At 31.4% G+C, this 17,975-nt stretch overlaps 3 protein-coding genes across 5 annotated transcripts; 2 read left to right on the top strand and 1 right to left on the bottom strand.

Annotated features, from left to right (window-relative positions):
• Positions 1-4,762: 4,762 nt before the first annotated feature.
• Positions 4,763-6,245, top strand: LOC123896651 (heavy metal-associated isoprenylated plant protein 3-like). Its single transcript, XM_045947016.1, has 5 exons — positions 4,763-4,771; positions 4,878-5,070; positions 5,230-5,432; positions 5,530-5,617; positions 5,803-6,245. The coding sequence occupies exons 1-5, from the start codon at positions 4,763-4,765 to the stop codon at positions 6,243-6,245; spliced, it is 936 nt and encodes a 311-aa protein (XP_045802972.1).
• A 1,876-nt stretch (positions 6,246-8,121) lies between these two features.
• LOC123897531 (ABC transporter F family member 1-like) lies at positions 8,122-12,216 on the top strand. 3 transcript variants are annotated; one of them, XM_045948208.1, is made up of 6 exons: positions 8,122-8,335; positions 8,438-8,674; positions 9,609-9,682; positions 9,803-10,013; positions 10,109-10,343; positions 10,846-12,216. In XM_045948208.1, the coding sequence occupies exons 2-6, from the start codon at positions 8,462-8,464 to the stop codon at positions 11,901-11,903; spliced, it is 1,791 nt and encodes a 596-aa protein (XP_045804164.1). In that variant the 5' UTR covers positions 8,122-8,335; positions 8,438-8,461; the 3' UTR covers positions 11,904-12,216. The 3 variants fall into 3 exon arrangements, with proteins under 3 accessions (XP_045804164.1, XP_045804165.1, XP_045804166.1); XM_045948209.1 differs by having other exon boundaries at positions 8,154-8,335; positions 8,438-9,473; XM_045948210.1 differs by lacking the exon at positions 8,122-8,335 and adding an exon at positions 9,341-9,473 and having other exon boundaries at positions 8,537-8,674.
• A 5,024-nt stretch (positions 12,217-17,240) lies between these two features.
• LOC123898785 (auxin-responsive protein SAUR50-like) lies at positions 17,241-17,763 on the bottom strand. Its single transcript, XM_045949796.1, has one exon. It carries the CDS (start codon positions 17,678-17,680, stop codon positions 17,288-17,290), a length of 393 nt encoding a protein of 130 aa, XP_045805752.1. The 5' UTR covers positions 17,681-17,763; the 3' UTR covers positions 17,241-17,287.
• Between the last annotated feature and the right edge of the window lie 212 nt (positions 17,764-17,975).

The following is a 17,975-nucleotide window of genomic DNA, read 5'->3' as shown; positions in this document are numbered from 1 at the left end:
TTCCTTTTTAGGTATGCTTAACAAGTACCTGGGGCACTGTTTAGCATGACCAATTTTTTTATACAAACGAGAAAAGAGAAAATGAAAAGACGAAACCAAAATAACTAGTAATAAACTAATAATAAATAGTCATCGTCAATGGTGGTTCACGAATAACTTCATGTTTCGCATCTCTTCACTTGTAGCTCTCATATTGTTGTCAAAGGTCAACAAAAGAGTTCTCTTCTCAAGGGATGTGAATCAGTCGACAATCTTAATCGTGTTACCATTGCAACATACTATTTGATAGCATTAATTTTCTCGTGTTGTACTACAATGGTCACAACAAAATATTTTTGATAAAAAGAAAGCTGAAAGCATAAATTTACCTTCTTTGGCTCTCTAAACATGAATTTATATTTCCTCCCCAGCTATGGTCCTAAGTAGGGCTAAGCATCAGTTGGTTTCGGCCGGTTTTAGGCTCAAAATCACCAAACCGATAAAAACCGCAATTCACTTAATTTGAATCCAATTCTGATTGTTTACATTTTCAGTTTGTTTGGATGTCAGACCGTATGGATGACGGGTAGAACGGGCCGGTTGTTGCAGGTTATATTGAAATATGGTTGCTATATCCGAAACTTCATTGATCCATAAATTCTTATTCTTCACATAATTCAATACATCATACACAATGCAACAAATGATAAAAGAACTAAATAAACGACAAATATGGTGAGATGTAATTATTTTATTTCAAATCTGTGGATCTAAAGACAATAATAGATCAAATAGGAAAGAAGTAAAATTTAAAATAGATCTAGAATATATTATAGAATATCTTTCACAATCCATTCATCAACATGTTACAAGCTTATAAAATAGTATAATATTTCTCTCTTATATCAAAGATGAAAAAAAACAACAAAGCAAAGTGTATAAGAGATTGAGAGAGAGAGAAAAGAAAAAAAAATTGCATCTTAATAGTTGTTCGTTCGATTTCGGTTCTCAAGAGATAGATTTTTTAGAGACTCGCACCCGTCCGTATACAATCGTTCATAACCGATTTTTGTACGGTTGTTGACCTGAGACCCAACCCACACCCGATTGAATGCTTCGATCTATTATCAATTACATCAGTTTTGAGAGGGTTACTGATCTGTGCTCAATCCTAATCGTAGTTTACCGAGTGGATTAAACAAAAAGATCAGGCCCAAATTGTGTTAAACAGCCCAACCACAATTAATTAGTAATTACACAAGTAAAAGTTCTAAATCCCACAATAAAAAGTGTCAACTTTAGTAATTTACATTTTTACCATTGAAATGTCTCAACTGAGCTTCAAATTCAACATAAAAGTTGTAGCTATGATTCTTAACTTATCAACATAAAAGTTATTTTTTAATTAATATGATAGATATAAAATTGAAACAAAAATCGATAAACTAAAAACTAATTGAATTAGCTTATCAAAATAAATTAGAAATTACTAAAATAAATTATCATACTATAAATTTATCATATACTTGTGGGAAAAAGGTTAACAAATACTTTTTTTATCATATAAATTTATAACTATAATAAGTTATGAGTCATAAAATCAAAAGGTGGCCAAATAGAAATGCCTTTACTGAGGTGTAGTATTATTGTTTCAGGTGCTGATCAAAGAAACGAAGATATTGGCTACTTTGAGATGTGACTTGTGAGGTGGTTCGGTTACAAATAATTTTGGAGTGTCTAGCTGGGATGTTGATATAGCTTTCTTAAGTACTCCATCATCTTTGCTGAGAAGCTGTTTTGTTATGATTGATTAGTTGCAAGATTTTTATTAAGCACTTTATTTGTATTTTTGGGTCATGTGGTGTTTCCAAATATATACTTGTGGCATATATGTTATGCAAGAGAGTGAGAGACATTTTAAGGTGTTTTTGTCTTCGAATTTTTCTCTTACCATCCCCATTGATTTTTTTCTATCTCAATTTTTTCATTTTTGCCCTTGTATAAAAACTTCGGAACGTGTTTTTCTAGTTCAAATTCGGAAAAAATATTCTGAAGTTTTTCCCAAAACAAAATAAAAATAAAAATCAGAAAACGCGTTCTGAAATATTTATACAAGGTGTAAAAATGGAGGTACAAAAGAAACACGGGGTGGGAAGATAAAAATTCTTTGCATTCATATTCTTTTTTAGTATATCGAATGGTATTATTAAAGCCCACTAGCCCAGTATATCCACTCTTTGGGTTCTGTTTTTTTTACCAAAAATAGGCCCAATATATCCTTAAACCTGGTTATGCTATGAGAAAAATTCGGAAAACATTTTCATATTTTTTTAGTGTAAATTTTACACTAGAAAAAAAATTCGGAATGTATTTTCCGATTTTTTTTACGTGCTAGGGGGTGAACGAGAAATATGATGGGTGGGTTGAGAATTTTTCATGAGAATTGAGAAGTTGCTCTATATCTGAACTCAAATTGTCCCTCTTTGTAATTAAGTGTTTGTGGCTTTGTGCAAATTCATGAATCTCACTCAATTTCATTCAGTTGACAACCAAAAAAATCTCAAATTCTTTTCTTTAAAACAGCAAAAGGTTAGTAATTAGTAATTTCATGTGGTTTTTCCTAGAGCTGTTAAAAATAGGTTGAACCGATGGATCCGTCTATTTAGTCGTGTATTTTTTTTTTTTATCAATTACACACTTAGTCCTTAGAAAGCCTTATAACTCTCTCTCATTAGATTAAGGAGCTCATCTGCCTTGTGCAAATTCACATCAATGACAAGATTCACTGATCTAGAAGGAAAGCAGTGAAGGAGTTTAGTCAACCAAATCGAATTTCTTTTGTCTAGTGAAAAATAAAATCGATATAATAATTATCACTCTTCCTTGTTAGTCTTAGATATGGCACATAAAAGCTCCTAAAATTTTCATTATTCTTTCATTTGATTAGTTCCTACAATACTTTACCCCATTATTTTATTTTAACTTGATCTTTTGCATTCCTGCACTATCTTATCTTCCCAGCATCAACTATATTGTAAATGGGCTCATGCTTTTCGAGTTGGTGCCTCTGATGTTGAATGAGCTTTGTTAATCTAATGCAAAATATGTTTTTTTTTTTTAAAGCTAATAGTGCATTAAAATGTTATCTAAACACAAGAGCTGCCAAAACAACTAAAAAGATACAAAAAGTTACAAAGATACAAACAAAAATTACGCGCTTGACTTGGAGGTTCGCGCATCCTCTTGCTGGGTGGGAGAGAGGAACGGATCCTTCACGCTTGGTAAGCACTTTGTTGTAGCCAAGTTTATTGCTAGCCTATCGTCTAGAGCCAAGCTTCGACCGCGACTGCTCATCACTTCTGGGCGCCTTTTTCCGTCACCTGAGATCTAAATATAAGATGAGATGTAATCATTTGATTTGGTGACTAGCACATATATAACAAAGATACCTTGCGAACAAGTAAGCAAAATTGTTTAATTTGCTGATCTTTTAACAAAAATTATACTAAAGTTTGGAAATAATTGCAACGAGTAGTACTATAACAAACAAAATAACACCAATTTCGGAGTGAGAATATAATTAAGAACAGCGATAATACCGTCTACCTTGTACTACTAAAGTTCAATTGACGCAACAAACAAAGGCACCCACTGACTTGTAGTTTATATAATTTTATTCTCATTCTTATTTGTGCTTTCAAATATATACTATGAATTGTGAACAAATTTATTGATACTCAATCAAAATAAGAGTACTATAGTACAATGACTACTATTAACCAAGGTGGCCACAAGCACTAGAAATCCACCAATGCTCTCTTGATAAACATTATGCAAAGCTGGTAGTACTAACTAATGAAGCATTGTGGCAAGAGACATTCTTTAGTAAGCTCACCCATCAATTTCTACACTACAAATCAAGGTTTCCTATCGTTGATTTTTTTTTTGTCATAGTCTAATGGATATAAATTCACCTCTTAAAGTGAATTAGTGAAATATTCCAAATTCAAACCCAAACAAAAAAAAAAAAATAGGGAATGGTATTCTCAATACTATCAAACCATACAAGGTTAGGGTGTGATTAGTCCATGCAAAAGGTTGAACAAGGGATATACTCTATTGAGTCTATTCTATCTAAAATGATAAATTAACAAATTTACCTTTTCTTTTATTTATTTATTAAAATGACATGGCAATTTATCATTAGACAATTAAGAACACACAATATTTCATCACAAAGAAGAAAAAACTAAAGAACAAAACAAGCACGCCTAAATATTTTTTGTGTTTTGTGAGACAATAGTAATTCATTTAAATAAAATTCAATACCACTAAGAAAGTTCCTAGAAACTAAAAATTATTAAGTGTTAACCATTCAAATTAAAGTCGTAAACTGATTTTAAAAAACTAGAAATTGCATAAGATTAAATATTTTTGAATATTTTTTTTTCAAAAAATCGCTAGATAGATCAGAGTTTATTTTTTAAATTAATCAACTAAAATTAAATTAAACTACAAATAATTTCATTTTTAGATAAAAAATAAAATAAAGTTATTGCCTTAAAATTGATCCAAAGCTAATAGGAGTAGCAAACAAGAAAGATAGAAAGAAGTTAGGGAAAAAAACGTAAACGTTGAAGCGCTAGAACGTGGGAAATAATGGGGTCCACTCCTCTCTCTCTTCTCTAACACTTTGTTCTGTTACTACCATTTTCATTCATTTGTTCTTCCACTACTCTTCTAACGCGTCTCTCTGTTTCTCTAACCGCTCCATCAATCAACAATGACTAAGGTAATTTCTCTCTCTCTCTCTCTCTCTTCTTTCAATTTTATTCATCAATTCATCGATTAAAAACTCCAGTTCTACTCTAATTCACTCGCATTCATTCATGTCGCAGAAGAAAAACAAAAACAACAACAACACCACCAACGATGCTCAAAACGAAAACAAAGAATCAAACAACAACAACAACAACAGCAACAGCAACAAGAAGGAAGATGAAACCAAGGCAACAAAAATTGTTATGAAGATCGACATGCATTGTGAAGGATGTTCTTCCAAAATCATCAAATGCATCGCTGGTTTTGAAGGTTTCTCTCTCATTCCATAAATTACCATCAACATTTTCTTTCTCTAACTGTTTCATCGCTTTTTAATTTTTTTTTTAATTTACTTGATTATTTTGTTGTTGTTGTTGTTGTTGTTGCTTTAATAAACTGAAGCATTGAACTTGAACCTTCTTATTGAAGGCGTGGAGAAAATAGATAAAGGAGATGGAACCGGAAAACTAACCATCACCGGCAACATTGACGCCGCAAAACTCAGAGATAAGCTTGTTAGTAAAACCAAGAAGAAAGTTGAAGTTATTTCTCCTCCTCTCAAGAACAATGACAAGGAGAACAAAAAATCTGACAACAAAAACAACAAACCTGATGAAAAAAAACCCAAAGAGGTGGTTATTGTTATTTCCTCTGTTTTCTTATTTACATTTTTTTAGTTTTAGATATTGATTTATTTTGTTTAATTAATGGGTAATGAAAATGGATTAGCTTCCGTTTACAACGGTGACTTTGAAGATGGAGCTGCATTGTCCAGGATGTATTGAGAGAATTCGCAAAACTGTGTCGAAAGCAAAAGGTATTCTCACATATATGATTATATTGAATCGTGTCATTTTTTAAAATTGTTATGTGTTTGTTGATGTGTCTGAGTATGTTAGATGATTATTTAATTTTTTTTGTAATTTATTATTATGATTTGGATTGGTGTTGATTTTTTTTCTTTGTTGTTGATGTGTTTTGGAATGGAAATGGGTTTTTCAGGTGTTAATCATGTGGCAATTGATAAGGAGAAGGAGACATTGACTGTGAAAGGGACAATGGATGTGAAAGTTTTGATGGAGAAATTGAAGAAGAGGTTTAAGAGGAAGATTGAGGTGGTCCAACCCAAGAAGGAGAAGGAGAAGGATAAGGATAAGGACAAGGAGAATGAGAAAGAAGGTAACAAAGGAGAGAAAGCAGAGAATGATGGTGGCAAGAAGAATAATCAGAATCAGAAAGGAGGTGAAGGTGGAAACAAAAAAGGTGATGCTAATGTTGGTGGTGACAACAATGCAAAAATGGAGGTTTCATCATCTGGTTATGGTTATGGATATGGCTTTTGGGGATTGGATTATAACAACTATGGACAAGTTCAAATGATGCAAATGCAACAAGCACCACAAATGTTCAGTGATGAAAATCCAAATGCTTGTTCTATTATGTGAGAATGTGAGTGAAACTTTGGCCACAAGTAAGGTGGTTTAATTTTATTGTCATTTTCTTTTTTTACTTTGGGAAAAAAATTGTGATTAATAGAAAGGTTTCTATTATGTGGTTCCAATACTGTTTTTCTGCCATTGCAAATTTGAGACTATGAATTCTGAATTTCTGATGATATCCATGTGATGCATAATGTAGATGGAAAATATGAAATATATGTCCCACTCCCACTATGAAACATATATATCATTTGTCATTTATTTGGTTCACTTCTAGTGATTATTGGTTGTCCTTTTTGATTACTCATTGCAAATGATTTTTGGTTTGTTATTGGTTAGTGGCATTTGAACCTGCCATGAGGAATAAGGACTCTGTATTGGAGTCAGTCCCTGCCCCACTCTGATTGTGAAATAGTAGTTTTTAGAGGTAAAAACCCTTGATTTAGTGGGTTAAAGTCATGATGTTTTCTTGAGGTTTTGCTAATATTATTGATCTTGCAGTCACTAATTTCTCGTAAAAAATAACTTGTAGTAATTTTTAGGCTTTTCTCTTATTGTACTATGTTTTAATCAAGAGGAGATGATTGTATTGCATGGTCCCAAAATCATATGTTTAGGCCTGTGTTTAATTTTTAGGCTTGTGTTGTTAGTGGCTTTGAGTGTTGGTGCTCAAGCTTTGTATCTTGTTATTATACAGTACATTTAAACTTTTTACCGGCTTATTATTTGTTTTTTATGCAAATAAATTTAGATTAAGGAGCACAACCCTATGCAAGATTAAAGAGAATTACAAATTTCATTGAGATTTACTACCAATGACATATAGTTTGTTGTTACTCTTAGGGGTGATAAAATAGGTCAAACTCATCTATCCGATTTATTCAATTTGCTATTTTAATTGGACAGAGTTGATATTTTGAACTCGATTTTTTAAATAATCCATCCTATTTAACTTGTTGAAGAAACAGGGCAAGGATGGGGCGGCCCGCTAGTTAGTATTTTTATTTTTAAACGAGTCATTTTTTAATGTATTTACTAAATTATCATGTAAAATGACAACACCAAATCATTATACTGTTGTTAATTATGTTGTTTGAGAGTTTTTGGTATCAGAACAATAAGTCATGTGAATAACTCAAAATACTTTTCATGGATAATTAATTAATTATGGAGGAAAAGAATTTTGAGGCTTATGGAAGATTTTCATGGATGTCCATTTCAATAGCATAACCCAACAAGTAAAATGCCTATTTGCTTAAAAAAAAATAGAAAGATCATCTGTTCTTGTTCATGAGTTAAAAGATTCCCTCCATTTTCCTTTACTATCTCATTTTTTTTCAAATAGTTTAGCTAAAAATTCATTTTTTAAGGTTGATAAATGAAATGATTGAGGTTCGAACTTCAAGCCCTGCATATATATAATGCAATGTCACTATCTTTGTTCTTTAATATAAGGGAAATTTTATTTTTTTATAGATAAATTGAGTAACTAATATATTGACAATGTATGTTTTCTCTTTAAGGGCCAGAGGGAGTAAATGAAGAAGTGTTTGCAAAATATATTAGATACTCAATTTATAAGTAATTTTTTTTTCTATATATATCAAAAGCCAGAGCGAGTAAATGAAGTAGTTATATTCATCTTGAACGATTTTTTAATTATTGAACTCTGAATATTTTTTCTTCTAATTAAGACATTGGACTCATGTGATTAATAAATTTCTTTTTAATCAACTCGTTCAACTTCAATTTCAAATCAAAGTACTAATTTTTAGTTGAACTTCATTTATCTTAAAGCAAAACTCTGAATTATGGTAGTTTGTCTTACCCTAAAAACCAAAAGATGATAAAAAAAAGAAAGAAAAATAAACATTTTTTTTCTACAACATTCCATTCGCATAAGTATACTTTTCCAAAACTCTCAAAGGAAACCAAACATGGTGGAGACACGTGGAAGCTGACACCACTACAAAAACGAAGAAATCTCTGAAAAACCTAACCCAACCCTCCGTATATTTCTCCATTTCTACTTCTCATCTCATCACCACTTCACTAGATCTACATCTTCTTCATCTCACCTTCCCGATCATTTCCAGGTTTGCATTTCACGTCTTTAATTTCTCTTTTCCGCTTTTATTCAAACGCGCGTTTTCGAATTCCTACTTGATCGTTAAGTTCAATTATTTGTTTCCATGCAGAGACAGAGAGATTAGCTTTTGAAGATGGTTTCTGAAGCCAGCAAGAAGAAGGCTGCACAGAAGAAGGCCGCCGCTGCCGCAAAGAGAGGAGCCAAAGTACCTGCTTCCGCTGCTTCATCGAAAACCGCGTCGGATAAGGCGGTGGACAGTGTTTCCAACGGAATTGGGGAGATTCAGATATCTGATCGGACATGCACCGGTGTCCTATGTTCTCATCCTCTTTCTAGGGATATTCGGGTTAGTTACTAATTGATTATCGCGCCACTGATTACTTTAATTAATTTTGATTAATTTATCTTTAATTGATTCTTATTATTACGGTGTTTTGATTTAGTTCAGCGAGAGATGCTAGTTCTTTGTAGAGTTCAATAAAAGTGATTAATTAATGTAATTCTGAACTGGAACACTAAAATAATTATTAACAGATTTGATTTGGAAGAATGTAAGAAACTGATTTCTGAATAGTGAAACAATAGTAAAATAATTGTTATTTTGAAGTTTGATCCCTATGCATTTTGCTCTGTTTAAGTTTAGTTTGAACCGTTCTGATTACTGATTATTATGACTTAAATTATGGCATGGAAAAATAAGTGAAAATGTTTACATCAAAAACAATTTTTGTTTTAGGTCCAACTAGTTTAAGTTTGGTTTGATTATTTTTTGCCTAATGGCTTTTCTAGAAAATTCCTGTCTTGGTTTCAATTGAAAATGTTCTGGCTTACTTTTGTGTTCAATATTCATTATCATATACGGGTATATTGCATTGTAACTCCGGAAAAAGGAGAGAAAGTGATAATCTACCCAGAACCTTCGTTAACTATTAATCCATATTTTTGGAAACTGGAGTAGACATTCTCCATTTAGAATCAGATAGTCAGTAGTCTTACATCTAAATTGTTGTAGCTAGCGTGGGGTGCCCGCGTGTATTTGAATACCTAGTCAAGCAGTTGGGCCGGTAGCAATGGCATTCTACCATGTAGCCCAAGTCAAAATCTCAATTCTCCTTTGTGAATGTACCTATTATGAATCTTCAGAGGTAGGTAATATTTCAATATTGAGAGATAAATAGGATATTTCTGCCATATAATTATAAAATACAGTTAATTGTCAATGCATTTAAAATGATCAGTGTTGTATTGTATTGACATTTTGGTTTATGGTGCAATTACAGATAGAATCTCTATCAGTTACTTTCCATGGACATGATCTTATAGTTGATTCTGAGTTGGAGCTAAATTATGGAAGGTTTATATCTATATATTTTTGTTCTGACTCTGAATAATATGCTATTGTTTATAACTTTAATAATATTGTCTATAACTGTAATAATTGTTGGTGATTGTGTTTTCTTCAACTTCTTTTCAGACGTTATGGTTTGCTTGGATTGAATGGTTGTGGAAAATCTACCCTACTTACAGCAATAGGTCTCCGTGAGCTTCCTATTCCAGACCACATGGATATTTATCACCTTAGCCGGGAAATTGAAGCCTCTGACATGTCTGCATTGGAGGCTGTCATTAGCTGTGATGAGGAAAGGTTGAAGTTGGAGAAAGAAGCTGAAATTCTGGGAGCACAAGTATGTTTGTTTAAGTACTATGGTATTTCAACTTTTTTCCCCACAGTTGTTTTGCTTTTACTGATGGGTCCACACTTGATTAATTTCTGTTCCAGGATGATGGCGGTGGTGAAGCACTTGAACGAGTTTATGAACGATTGGAAGCTATGGATGCATCAACTGCAGAAAAGCGTGCTGCTGAAATTTTATTTGGTCTTGGTTTCAACAAGCAGATGCAGGCAAAGAAGACACGCGATTTTTCTGGTGGTTGGAGAATGAGGATTGCTTTAGCACGTGCCCTGTTTATGAACCCAACCATTCTTCTACTTGATGAACCAACTAATCACCTTGGTATGGCTCCACCCTGAAAAACTTGAAACTTTTATTTGTGGCTGAATTGTCATTATTCCATTACCTGTTATCATGTTTTAAGCATTGATTTCCATGTGATTATTTTCTTTGCAAGCTCACTTGTGATTTTAAATTGAAGGTCCTGTGCACTATTTCTATGTTGTTTCAATTATTGCTATCACATAGAAGACATGGATATTATTGACTCTGTAGTTTTGAGTAAAGTTTTCTTGGTGTGTGCTTTGTAAAGCATTTGGTGGGATTTCATCAAGATAGTAGAGTATATCTTTTGATGCTTTATAATCTTAACTTGGGTAGTTACGGGTGTCACTTTTTAGTTATGCTTTCATATTAAATTCAATGTGTTAACTTTCTCTGTTTCCATTCGATATCTGTGGATTCTGTGCGATGTTTTTTGCTATTTATTTTTACAGCAACTGTCCTTAAAGTTGTAATTTAATAGAGTATAGCTGGATTCATAACTTTCTTTAAATGCTTGCAGATTTGGAAGCATGTGTGTGGCTCGAGGAGAATTTGAAGAAGTTTGACCGTATTCTGGTTGTAATTTCACACTCACAGGATTTCCTTAATGGTGTCTGCACAAATATCATCCATATGCAAACCAAAAAGCTGAAGTTCTATACCGGTAATTATGATCAATATGTCCAGACACGTGCTGAACTGGAAGAGAATCAGATGAAGCAGTATAGATGGGAGCAGGAGCAGATTGCCTCAATGAAGGAATACATTGCACGTTTTGGCCATGGATCAGCAAAACTAGCTCGCCAAGCTCAGAGTAAAGAGAAAACTCTTGCAAAAATGGAGCGTGGTGGACTTACAGAGAAGGTGGTAAGAGACAAAATTTTAGTTTTCCGCTTTGTTGATGTGGGGAAACTTCCCCCACCTGTCCTCCAGTTTGTGGAGGTGACATTTGGTTACACTCCTGAGAATCTCATCTACAAGAACATCGACTTTGGGGTCGATTTAGACTCGAGGATTGCTTTGGTTGGACCCAATGGAGCTGGGAAGAGCACATTCCTGAAACTTATGACAGGTGATTTGGTTCCCTTAGATGGCATGGTTCGTCGCCATAATCACCTTCGTATTGCACAGTTTCACCAACACTTGACTGAAAAGCTGGACTTGGAACTGTCTGCTCTCCAATTTATGATTAAAGAATACCCTGGAAATGAGGAAGAGAGGATGAGAGCAGCTATTGGAAAGTTCGGTTTATCGGGTAAAGCGCAGGTGATGCCTATGAGAAATTTATCCGATGGACAAAGGAGCCGTGTGATCTTTGCATGGTTAGCCTACAGACAGCCTCACTTGCTACTATTAGATGAGCCAACTAATCATTTAGATATCGAGACAATCGACTCGTTAGCCGAGGCATTGAATGAATGGGATGGTGGCATGGTGCTTGTTAGTCATGATTTTAGGCTCATAAATCAGGTGGCTCATGAGATATGGGTGTGTGCTGATCAAACAGTGACCAGATGGGAGGGTGACATTATGGATTTCAAGCAGCATCTAAAGGCAAAGGCAGGTTTAGCTGATTGAAAATATGTATCTTTGATGCTTGGTTTTATATTCCATTGTAGCTTGCTGTTGCTACTTGAAGTTGATTTCTCTCATGGTGATTATAGTCAAATTATTATATGGCTGAGAATCGGAATCATGGGCTTAATTTATTTATTTTGAGCTCAGAAATCTTTCACCTATGTAATGCACAACAATATTCCAGCATATCAATGTCTAAGAATTTACTACTTTTGGTTTATAGTTTTTTTTTTTTTTTTTTTTTTAACAACTACAGTATGTATGACTTGTTACTGTATTTGATATCAATGCATAATCCACTATTATAATAGTATTAGTAAGCTTAAATTGTGAGTTATTAATTGATATTATGTGGCTAAGAGAATCTATCACCAAAGATATTTGTAAAAAAAAAAAAAAAAACAGCTTTCTACTTCTACATCATACTTTCTAAGACTTTAATCACTCATCCATGGAGTTTTGTTTCAGCCTATGTGTGACGCCTGTCTTCAAACCAATCTAACCCATCTCACAAGACATTCCTTTGAATGGTTTGCTTCTCAATTCATTTTAGTTACACCAACTCAACTTTTTCTACGGCATTAAGAATTTTTAGATTTGAAAGGATTATGTGGATTTTTAGCAAAAAATAAAGTTACAAAAAAAATGAAAAATAATAATAAATACTCCGTTTAAATTACTTGTCATTTTAGAAAAGAAAAAAAATGTTTCAAATTACTTGTGGTTTTGATAATTTAAAGTTATATTTTATCAATTATACCCTCATAAATATATGTTTGAAAAACTAAAGTTTTTTTAACTTTTTTTGTACATATAATATTAATTTTTTTTGTACATAATATATTAAATTTATTGTCAAGAGAAAGTGTATGCAAAAATAAAAAGGAATTTATTGGCGAATTAAAATAAGAGTATAATAAGAAAATAATGTGCAAAAATATATTTTTTTAATTTTTTTTCCCTAATACGACAAGTAGTTTGAAACGGAGGGAGTAAACCTTAAGATAAAGAAAAATAAAAACACCGGAAAGATTGAATATTTTAATAACAATATAGATAAATTTTGTATAAATAATTTTTTCTCTTTCTCATGACACAAGTCACTAGGTTTGGTCTAGTAGTGAAAGATTTGGGTAGTATGTACGAGGTCCTAGATTCGATCCTCATTGTCAAACATTGTAAACAACAAAAAAAGACTCTTATAGCTTGACCCAAAAAAAAATGACTCTTATAGACCAACAATGAATTGGTCCAAGTGGTAAAGATATTGGTCCCCTTAAGTATATAGTTAGGGATTCGATTCTTAACTCGTGCATATGGAAAAAAATTGATTGGAAGGGGGAGAATTCACCTTGTGTGCCTCACAAATTTCCTAACAATGGTGAAAATTTTGTACTAATATCATGATAATAAAAAAAATATGACCCTAATAACCATGAATATCAATCACTAAAAATATCTTCAATTATATGTATCCATCACCAACTACATGAAATAATTTTGAACCAGTCCTTGTTCTTTCTAATTTTTCATGTACTAAATATGCAATAATTTTAGTTGTGTAAAAAAAGAATTTTAGAGTTCATATATATATATATATATATATATATATATATATATATATATATATATATCACGTGATAATAAATATTGTATATATTAGATAGAAATACAAAATGATTATAAATTCTAACTCTAATTACATTTATACAAACCCTTGATGTATTACACAAGCCCTTAATACATTACACAAAGACGGGAAGCATTATCCAAGCGACCTTGATAAAACATGCTTCTTTTTTTTTTCTTCTTTCCAACAACTCTTGCATTGAGCTTCCCATTTATTTTCTCTGATCACACTCCACCTCAAAGCTCAAAAGCAACTCCCTAAAACTCAGAAGAAGAAGAAGAAAAAAACATCTCTATTATCCATGAATCAAACTACCTTCACCTTGGAACCACAAATCGTTTTCTACCACTTTTGAAACTTGATGGACAAACCAACATTGGAATTCAATCAAACCCAATCTTGTTTACTTCTGAGGACCAAATGCAACCTCTATAAAAGCTCCTCAAGCCTCAGAACTCAATCATCCACAAAATTCACTCAAAAACTTCATTGCTACACTTTCAAAAATCTTAATTTCGAACTTGCATTTCCTCCAAGTTTCCTCTACTTTTTCCGTTGAATCATCATCCATACACCATAAACAAACTTATGTATGTATTAATACCCAATTTTAACATTTCAAATATCTGTTGTAAGTTATATACATTTGAAGTTGTTTAATTAACAAGCGCACCCCGTGTTTTTCATAGCAAAATTAATCATTTTAAGCTGATTTTTTTGTGCTTATTTATTTACCCATTTATTTATTTATTTATCCATAAAAAATACCAAAAAAATATATGTTTGATTGTTCTTTTGTATTAATCTCAATTATGTTGTAATTTTACTTTCTTTCATATGTTAAAATACCAAAAAATATGTTGCAATTTTATTCTTTTCTTATGTTAAAAAAACTAAAAAAATATATTAAATGCATGTGTTTGAATGAATCATAACATGCTTGCTTGCTTCCAATACCATGATCCCAACCTTATATCAGGACATGTTATTTGATTACGATTAGATAGTCCAAATAATTTAAATTTTATATTTAAAAATAGTTAAAATTTGGACAACTCGATATTAATTGGACGATTTAGATATCCTGACGGTATGCAGTGTGACTATACACAATCCAATTCCACTCCACCATACATATTAAAATATGTAAATTATTTTTTTAATAATAATCATTGAATTATAAAGTTGATATAGTACTACTGGCAGCATAACTTCCTTATATCAAGGAAGGATGTCCCTAAGTATTAAATGTATAATAGCACTTTTCATTCAATCATTCGGATATGAAGAGATGGAACAAAAAGTGCAATTCGTTATCTATCTATACATTCTACACCTCAAACAACTGGTCATTACCAAGAAATTATTTTATCTATGACTATTACCTCTCTAGGTTCTTTATTTTCACAATTGAGCAAAAAATAAAATAATAAGGTTCTTTATTTTCTTGTTTAATGAGGAGGATTACTTTAACTTTTTAGTTCTCTTGTGAGAGTGTATAATTCATGATAAATCGTTGAGCTTTGTGTGTTTATATTTTGTAACTGGTCAGTTGATTATTTTCGTTGTTGCCTTTTATCAATGAAATTTTATTTCTTTCAATTTCAACAAATAAAAAGAAATAGAGCAAAATATATTTTATAACATTGGATCGATTCAGACATTTATTTAACGAAGGGTTAGTATAGGCAAACCGAAGTGTATCTCAATATCACACTTCTCCGTCCGAGAAATACTTGCATGGTCCCATATTATTTGGTCACAATTTAGTCACACACATAATAACACATATAATTTAATTATTTTAAAATACACATTATTAAATTATTTTTTCTTTGTACTTTTTTTAAACTATGTGTGTGTGATCAAATTGAGACCAAATAATAAGGGACCATGCAAGTATTTCTCCGTCCTTAAATATACCAAAATATTACAATTAAGTCAACAAATGTCAGGTTTTTGACCTAAATGCCATCTTTTGAAACTAATATTTTCAATTTGTCACCTTTTAAAAATTATTTCGCCAAATGCCACACTTTGGCTGAAATTAGACTCGTCAAAGTGTGTCATTTGGGGAAATAATTTTCAAAAGGTTCTATAAATGGGGAATATTAGTTTCAAAAGATGGTATTTAGGTCAAAAAGCCACAAATGTCTCTTTTATTTGTCCTTTTAGTTCTCAAATATGATTTTAAGTAGTCAATTTAGTCCTCAAATGTATTTTTTATTAGTCAATTTATTCTATAAAATTACTAGCAAAAGAAACACTAGAGAAGCAAGCAAGGGCTCCAACCCCTCTCCCTAACTAATACTATATGATTAATATATTTTTAAAAGGAAAATGCTATTTAGCAAAAAGTTGTTTCACAAAAAAGAGAAGAATACTATGTGGCAATATTTAACACTTATAAATTAGGACAAAACTTATATGCATTTCTTTAGATGCTGTTTTTCCTGTTCCTCTCACAAAAAAGTAGTTATTTGTATTTTTTAATTAAAAAAAGAAAAAGAAAAATGTTTTTAAATATAAATAACTTCCCCCATGTATCTAGCACAGTAAAAACTGTGTATATAGAACTGTACATAAGTTTGGTCCTATAAATTATAACCACTCTTTCTTCCATGTATATGGTTAGTCAATTTTTAATTGGCCAAATTCTTATTTTTATGGATTCCTCTCCTTCTTGAATAAATCATTCTTACTAAATAGCAATGTTTTTTTTAAAAAATATTTACTAAAAAATATAATTTTAAAATTATTTATTATTTTGCATTTTATGAGGAAAAAATTCATCTATATTTTTTTTTTGGAAAATTCATTTTATCATTTTTTTTAATTAATATAGTTATTGTTTTTTTGAACAAGAATATAGTTATTGTTTTAATAAACATAGTTGCAATGGAGCTGAGGATCGAATCTATGACATCTAACATACTACTAGATCAAACATAGTAGCATGCCGTGAATGGAATTTATTTGGTTGATTTTTACCACATTCCAACCTAAACCATATTTAAAAAATGTGAACAATACCGCCAATACTACTATCAAACCACTCACCACAAGCTCAAGCACTTATTCAGACTCTCCCAAAAATTTTGGTATTTTTAGATGTTATTTTATGACAAATCTAAATATTTTAGGGGTATTTTTGTTCAAAACTGATATTTTTCAATGTAAAACTGATATTTTTTTGTTTAGAATTAAAATTTTGTCCAGGATTTATAAATTTTTTTGATCCGCCACCGTGACGTGACTAGAGGAATCCTCGGTTTAATGCTAGAGACTAATACTTTGAAAGTGTTTAGATTCATGTAAGGATTGGAAAAAGATGAGATCTTGTGTATATATAATGTTCATCATTGATTTAATTAGAAGTAAACTAAGATATTAGACTTAAGTGGTCAATAAGCCCTGATCTCAATGACAAATTATTCGGAAGAATTCGAGTTTAATTATTAGTGGGAATAATAATTGATCAGACTTTACTTACATTGTCATCGAATTCTGGATTATTGAGACATCATTCCCTTAAGAACCAAAAGTTAACACACACAAAATATTGATCTGATGTTTCAAAATAATTGAAGTAAATAACTTAATATAACTTCAATATAAGCTAGAGGGTTAATAATAATAAAAAAAAAGTTAATTAAATATATTTCATATGGATTGAAGTAAATAACTTAATATAACTTCAATATAAATTACTAATATATTTCCTATAATATATATGCATGTAATTAATTAATTATCAATAGTTTTGAAAAAACGTGTAGTTATTGGAGGAATTGTATTCTTCTTGTTGCCATTGTTGCAACATCTTGTGAAGTTCACTAGGCTTACAAGGAATAGTTAGTGCACCTTCATGATCAAAACCATACTCTTCTTCTGCTTGCTCCAATAACCTAACAAATGTTGGATTTGTTAAACAACTTAATGGTAACACAAATCTCTTTGGTTCTTGATCTTCTTTTCTATCCTCAGCTATCACAGCAAAATGTCCTTCTTTCACATCCTCAGGCACATAGGTTGATGTTGATTTATTTCTCCCTAGCAAGATTTTCTTTTGTAGTTTCTCAATGAGTTTCACAATGCTACCCCCATTCTTCTTTTTGTTACTATTTCTCACAATGAACTTAGCCATGATAATTGAAAAGTGTTACTTAATGAATATTATTGTCTAGAGCAATGTTTTTTTGAGAGATAGATTTGGTGAGTGTTTGAGCTACTTACCATATGCTTATATAATGTGTACAAATTGTACAGTGATGAGAATGAAAAGTCATAAATAGGGCTATTTGGAGAGTATATAGCTGGACATGAATAATATTACCTCATTTAAGTCAAGAATAATATTACCTCATTTTTTTTATTAAAAAATATCCAAAAAATTGAAAATTGCACTAAATGAATATTATTGAATGTACCTTTGTGAAAAA

Source organism: Trifolium pratense, linkage group LG7 (genome assembly GCF_020283565.1).
Source record: "Trifolium pratense cultivar HEN17-A07 linkage group LG7, ARS_RC_1.1, whole genome shotgun sequence".
Classification (NCBI taxonomy): Eukaryota; Viridiplantae; Streptophyta; class Magnoliopsida; order Fabales; family Fabaceae; genus Trifolium; species Trifolium pratense.
This window is presented reverse-complemented; position numbering and strand designations above follow the sequence as displayed.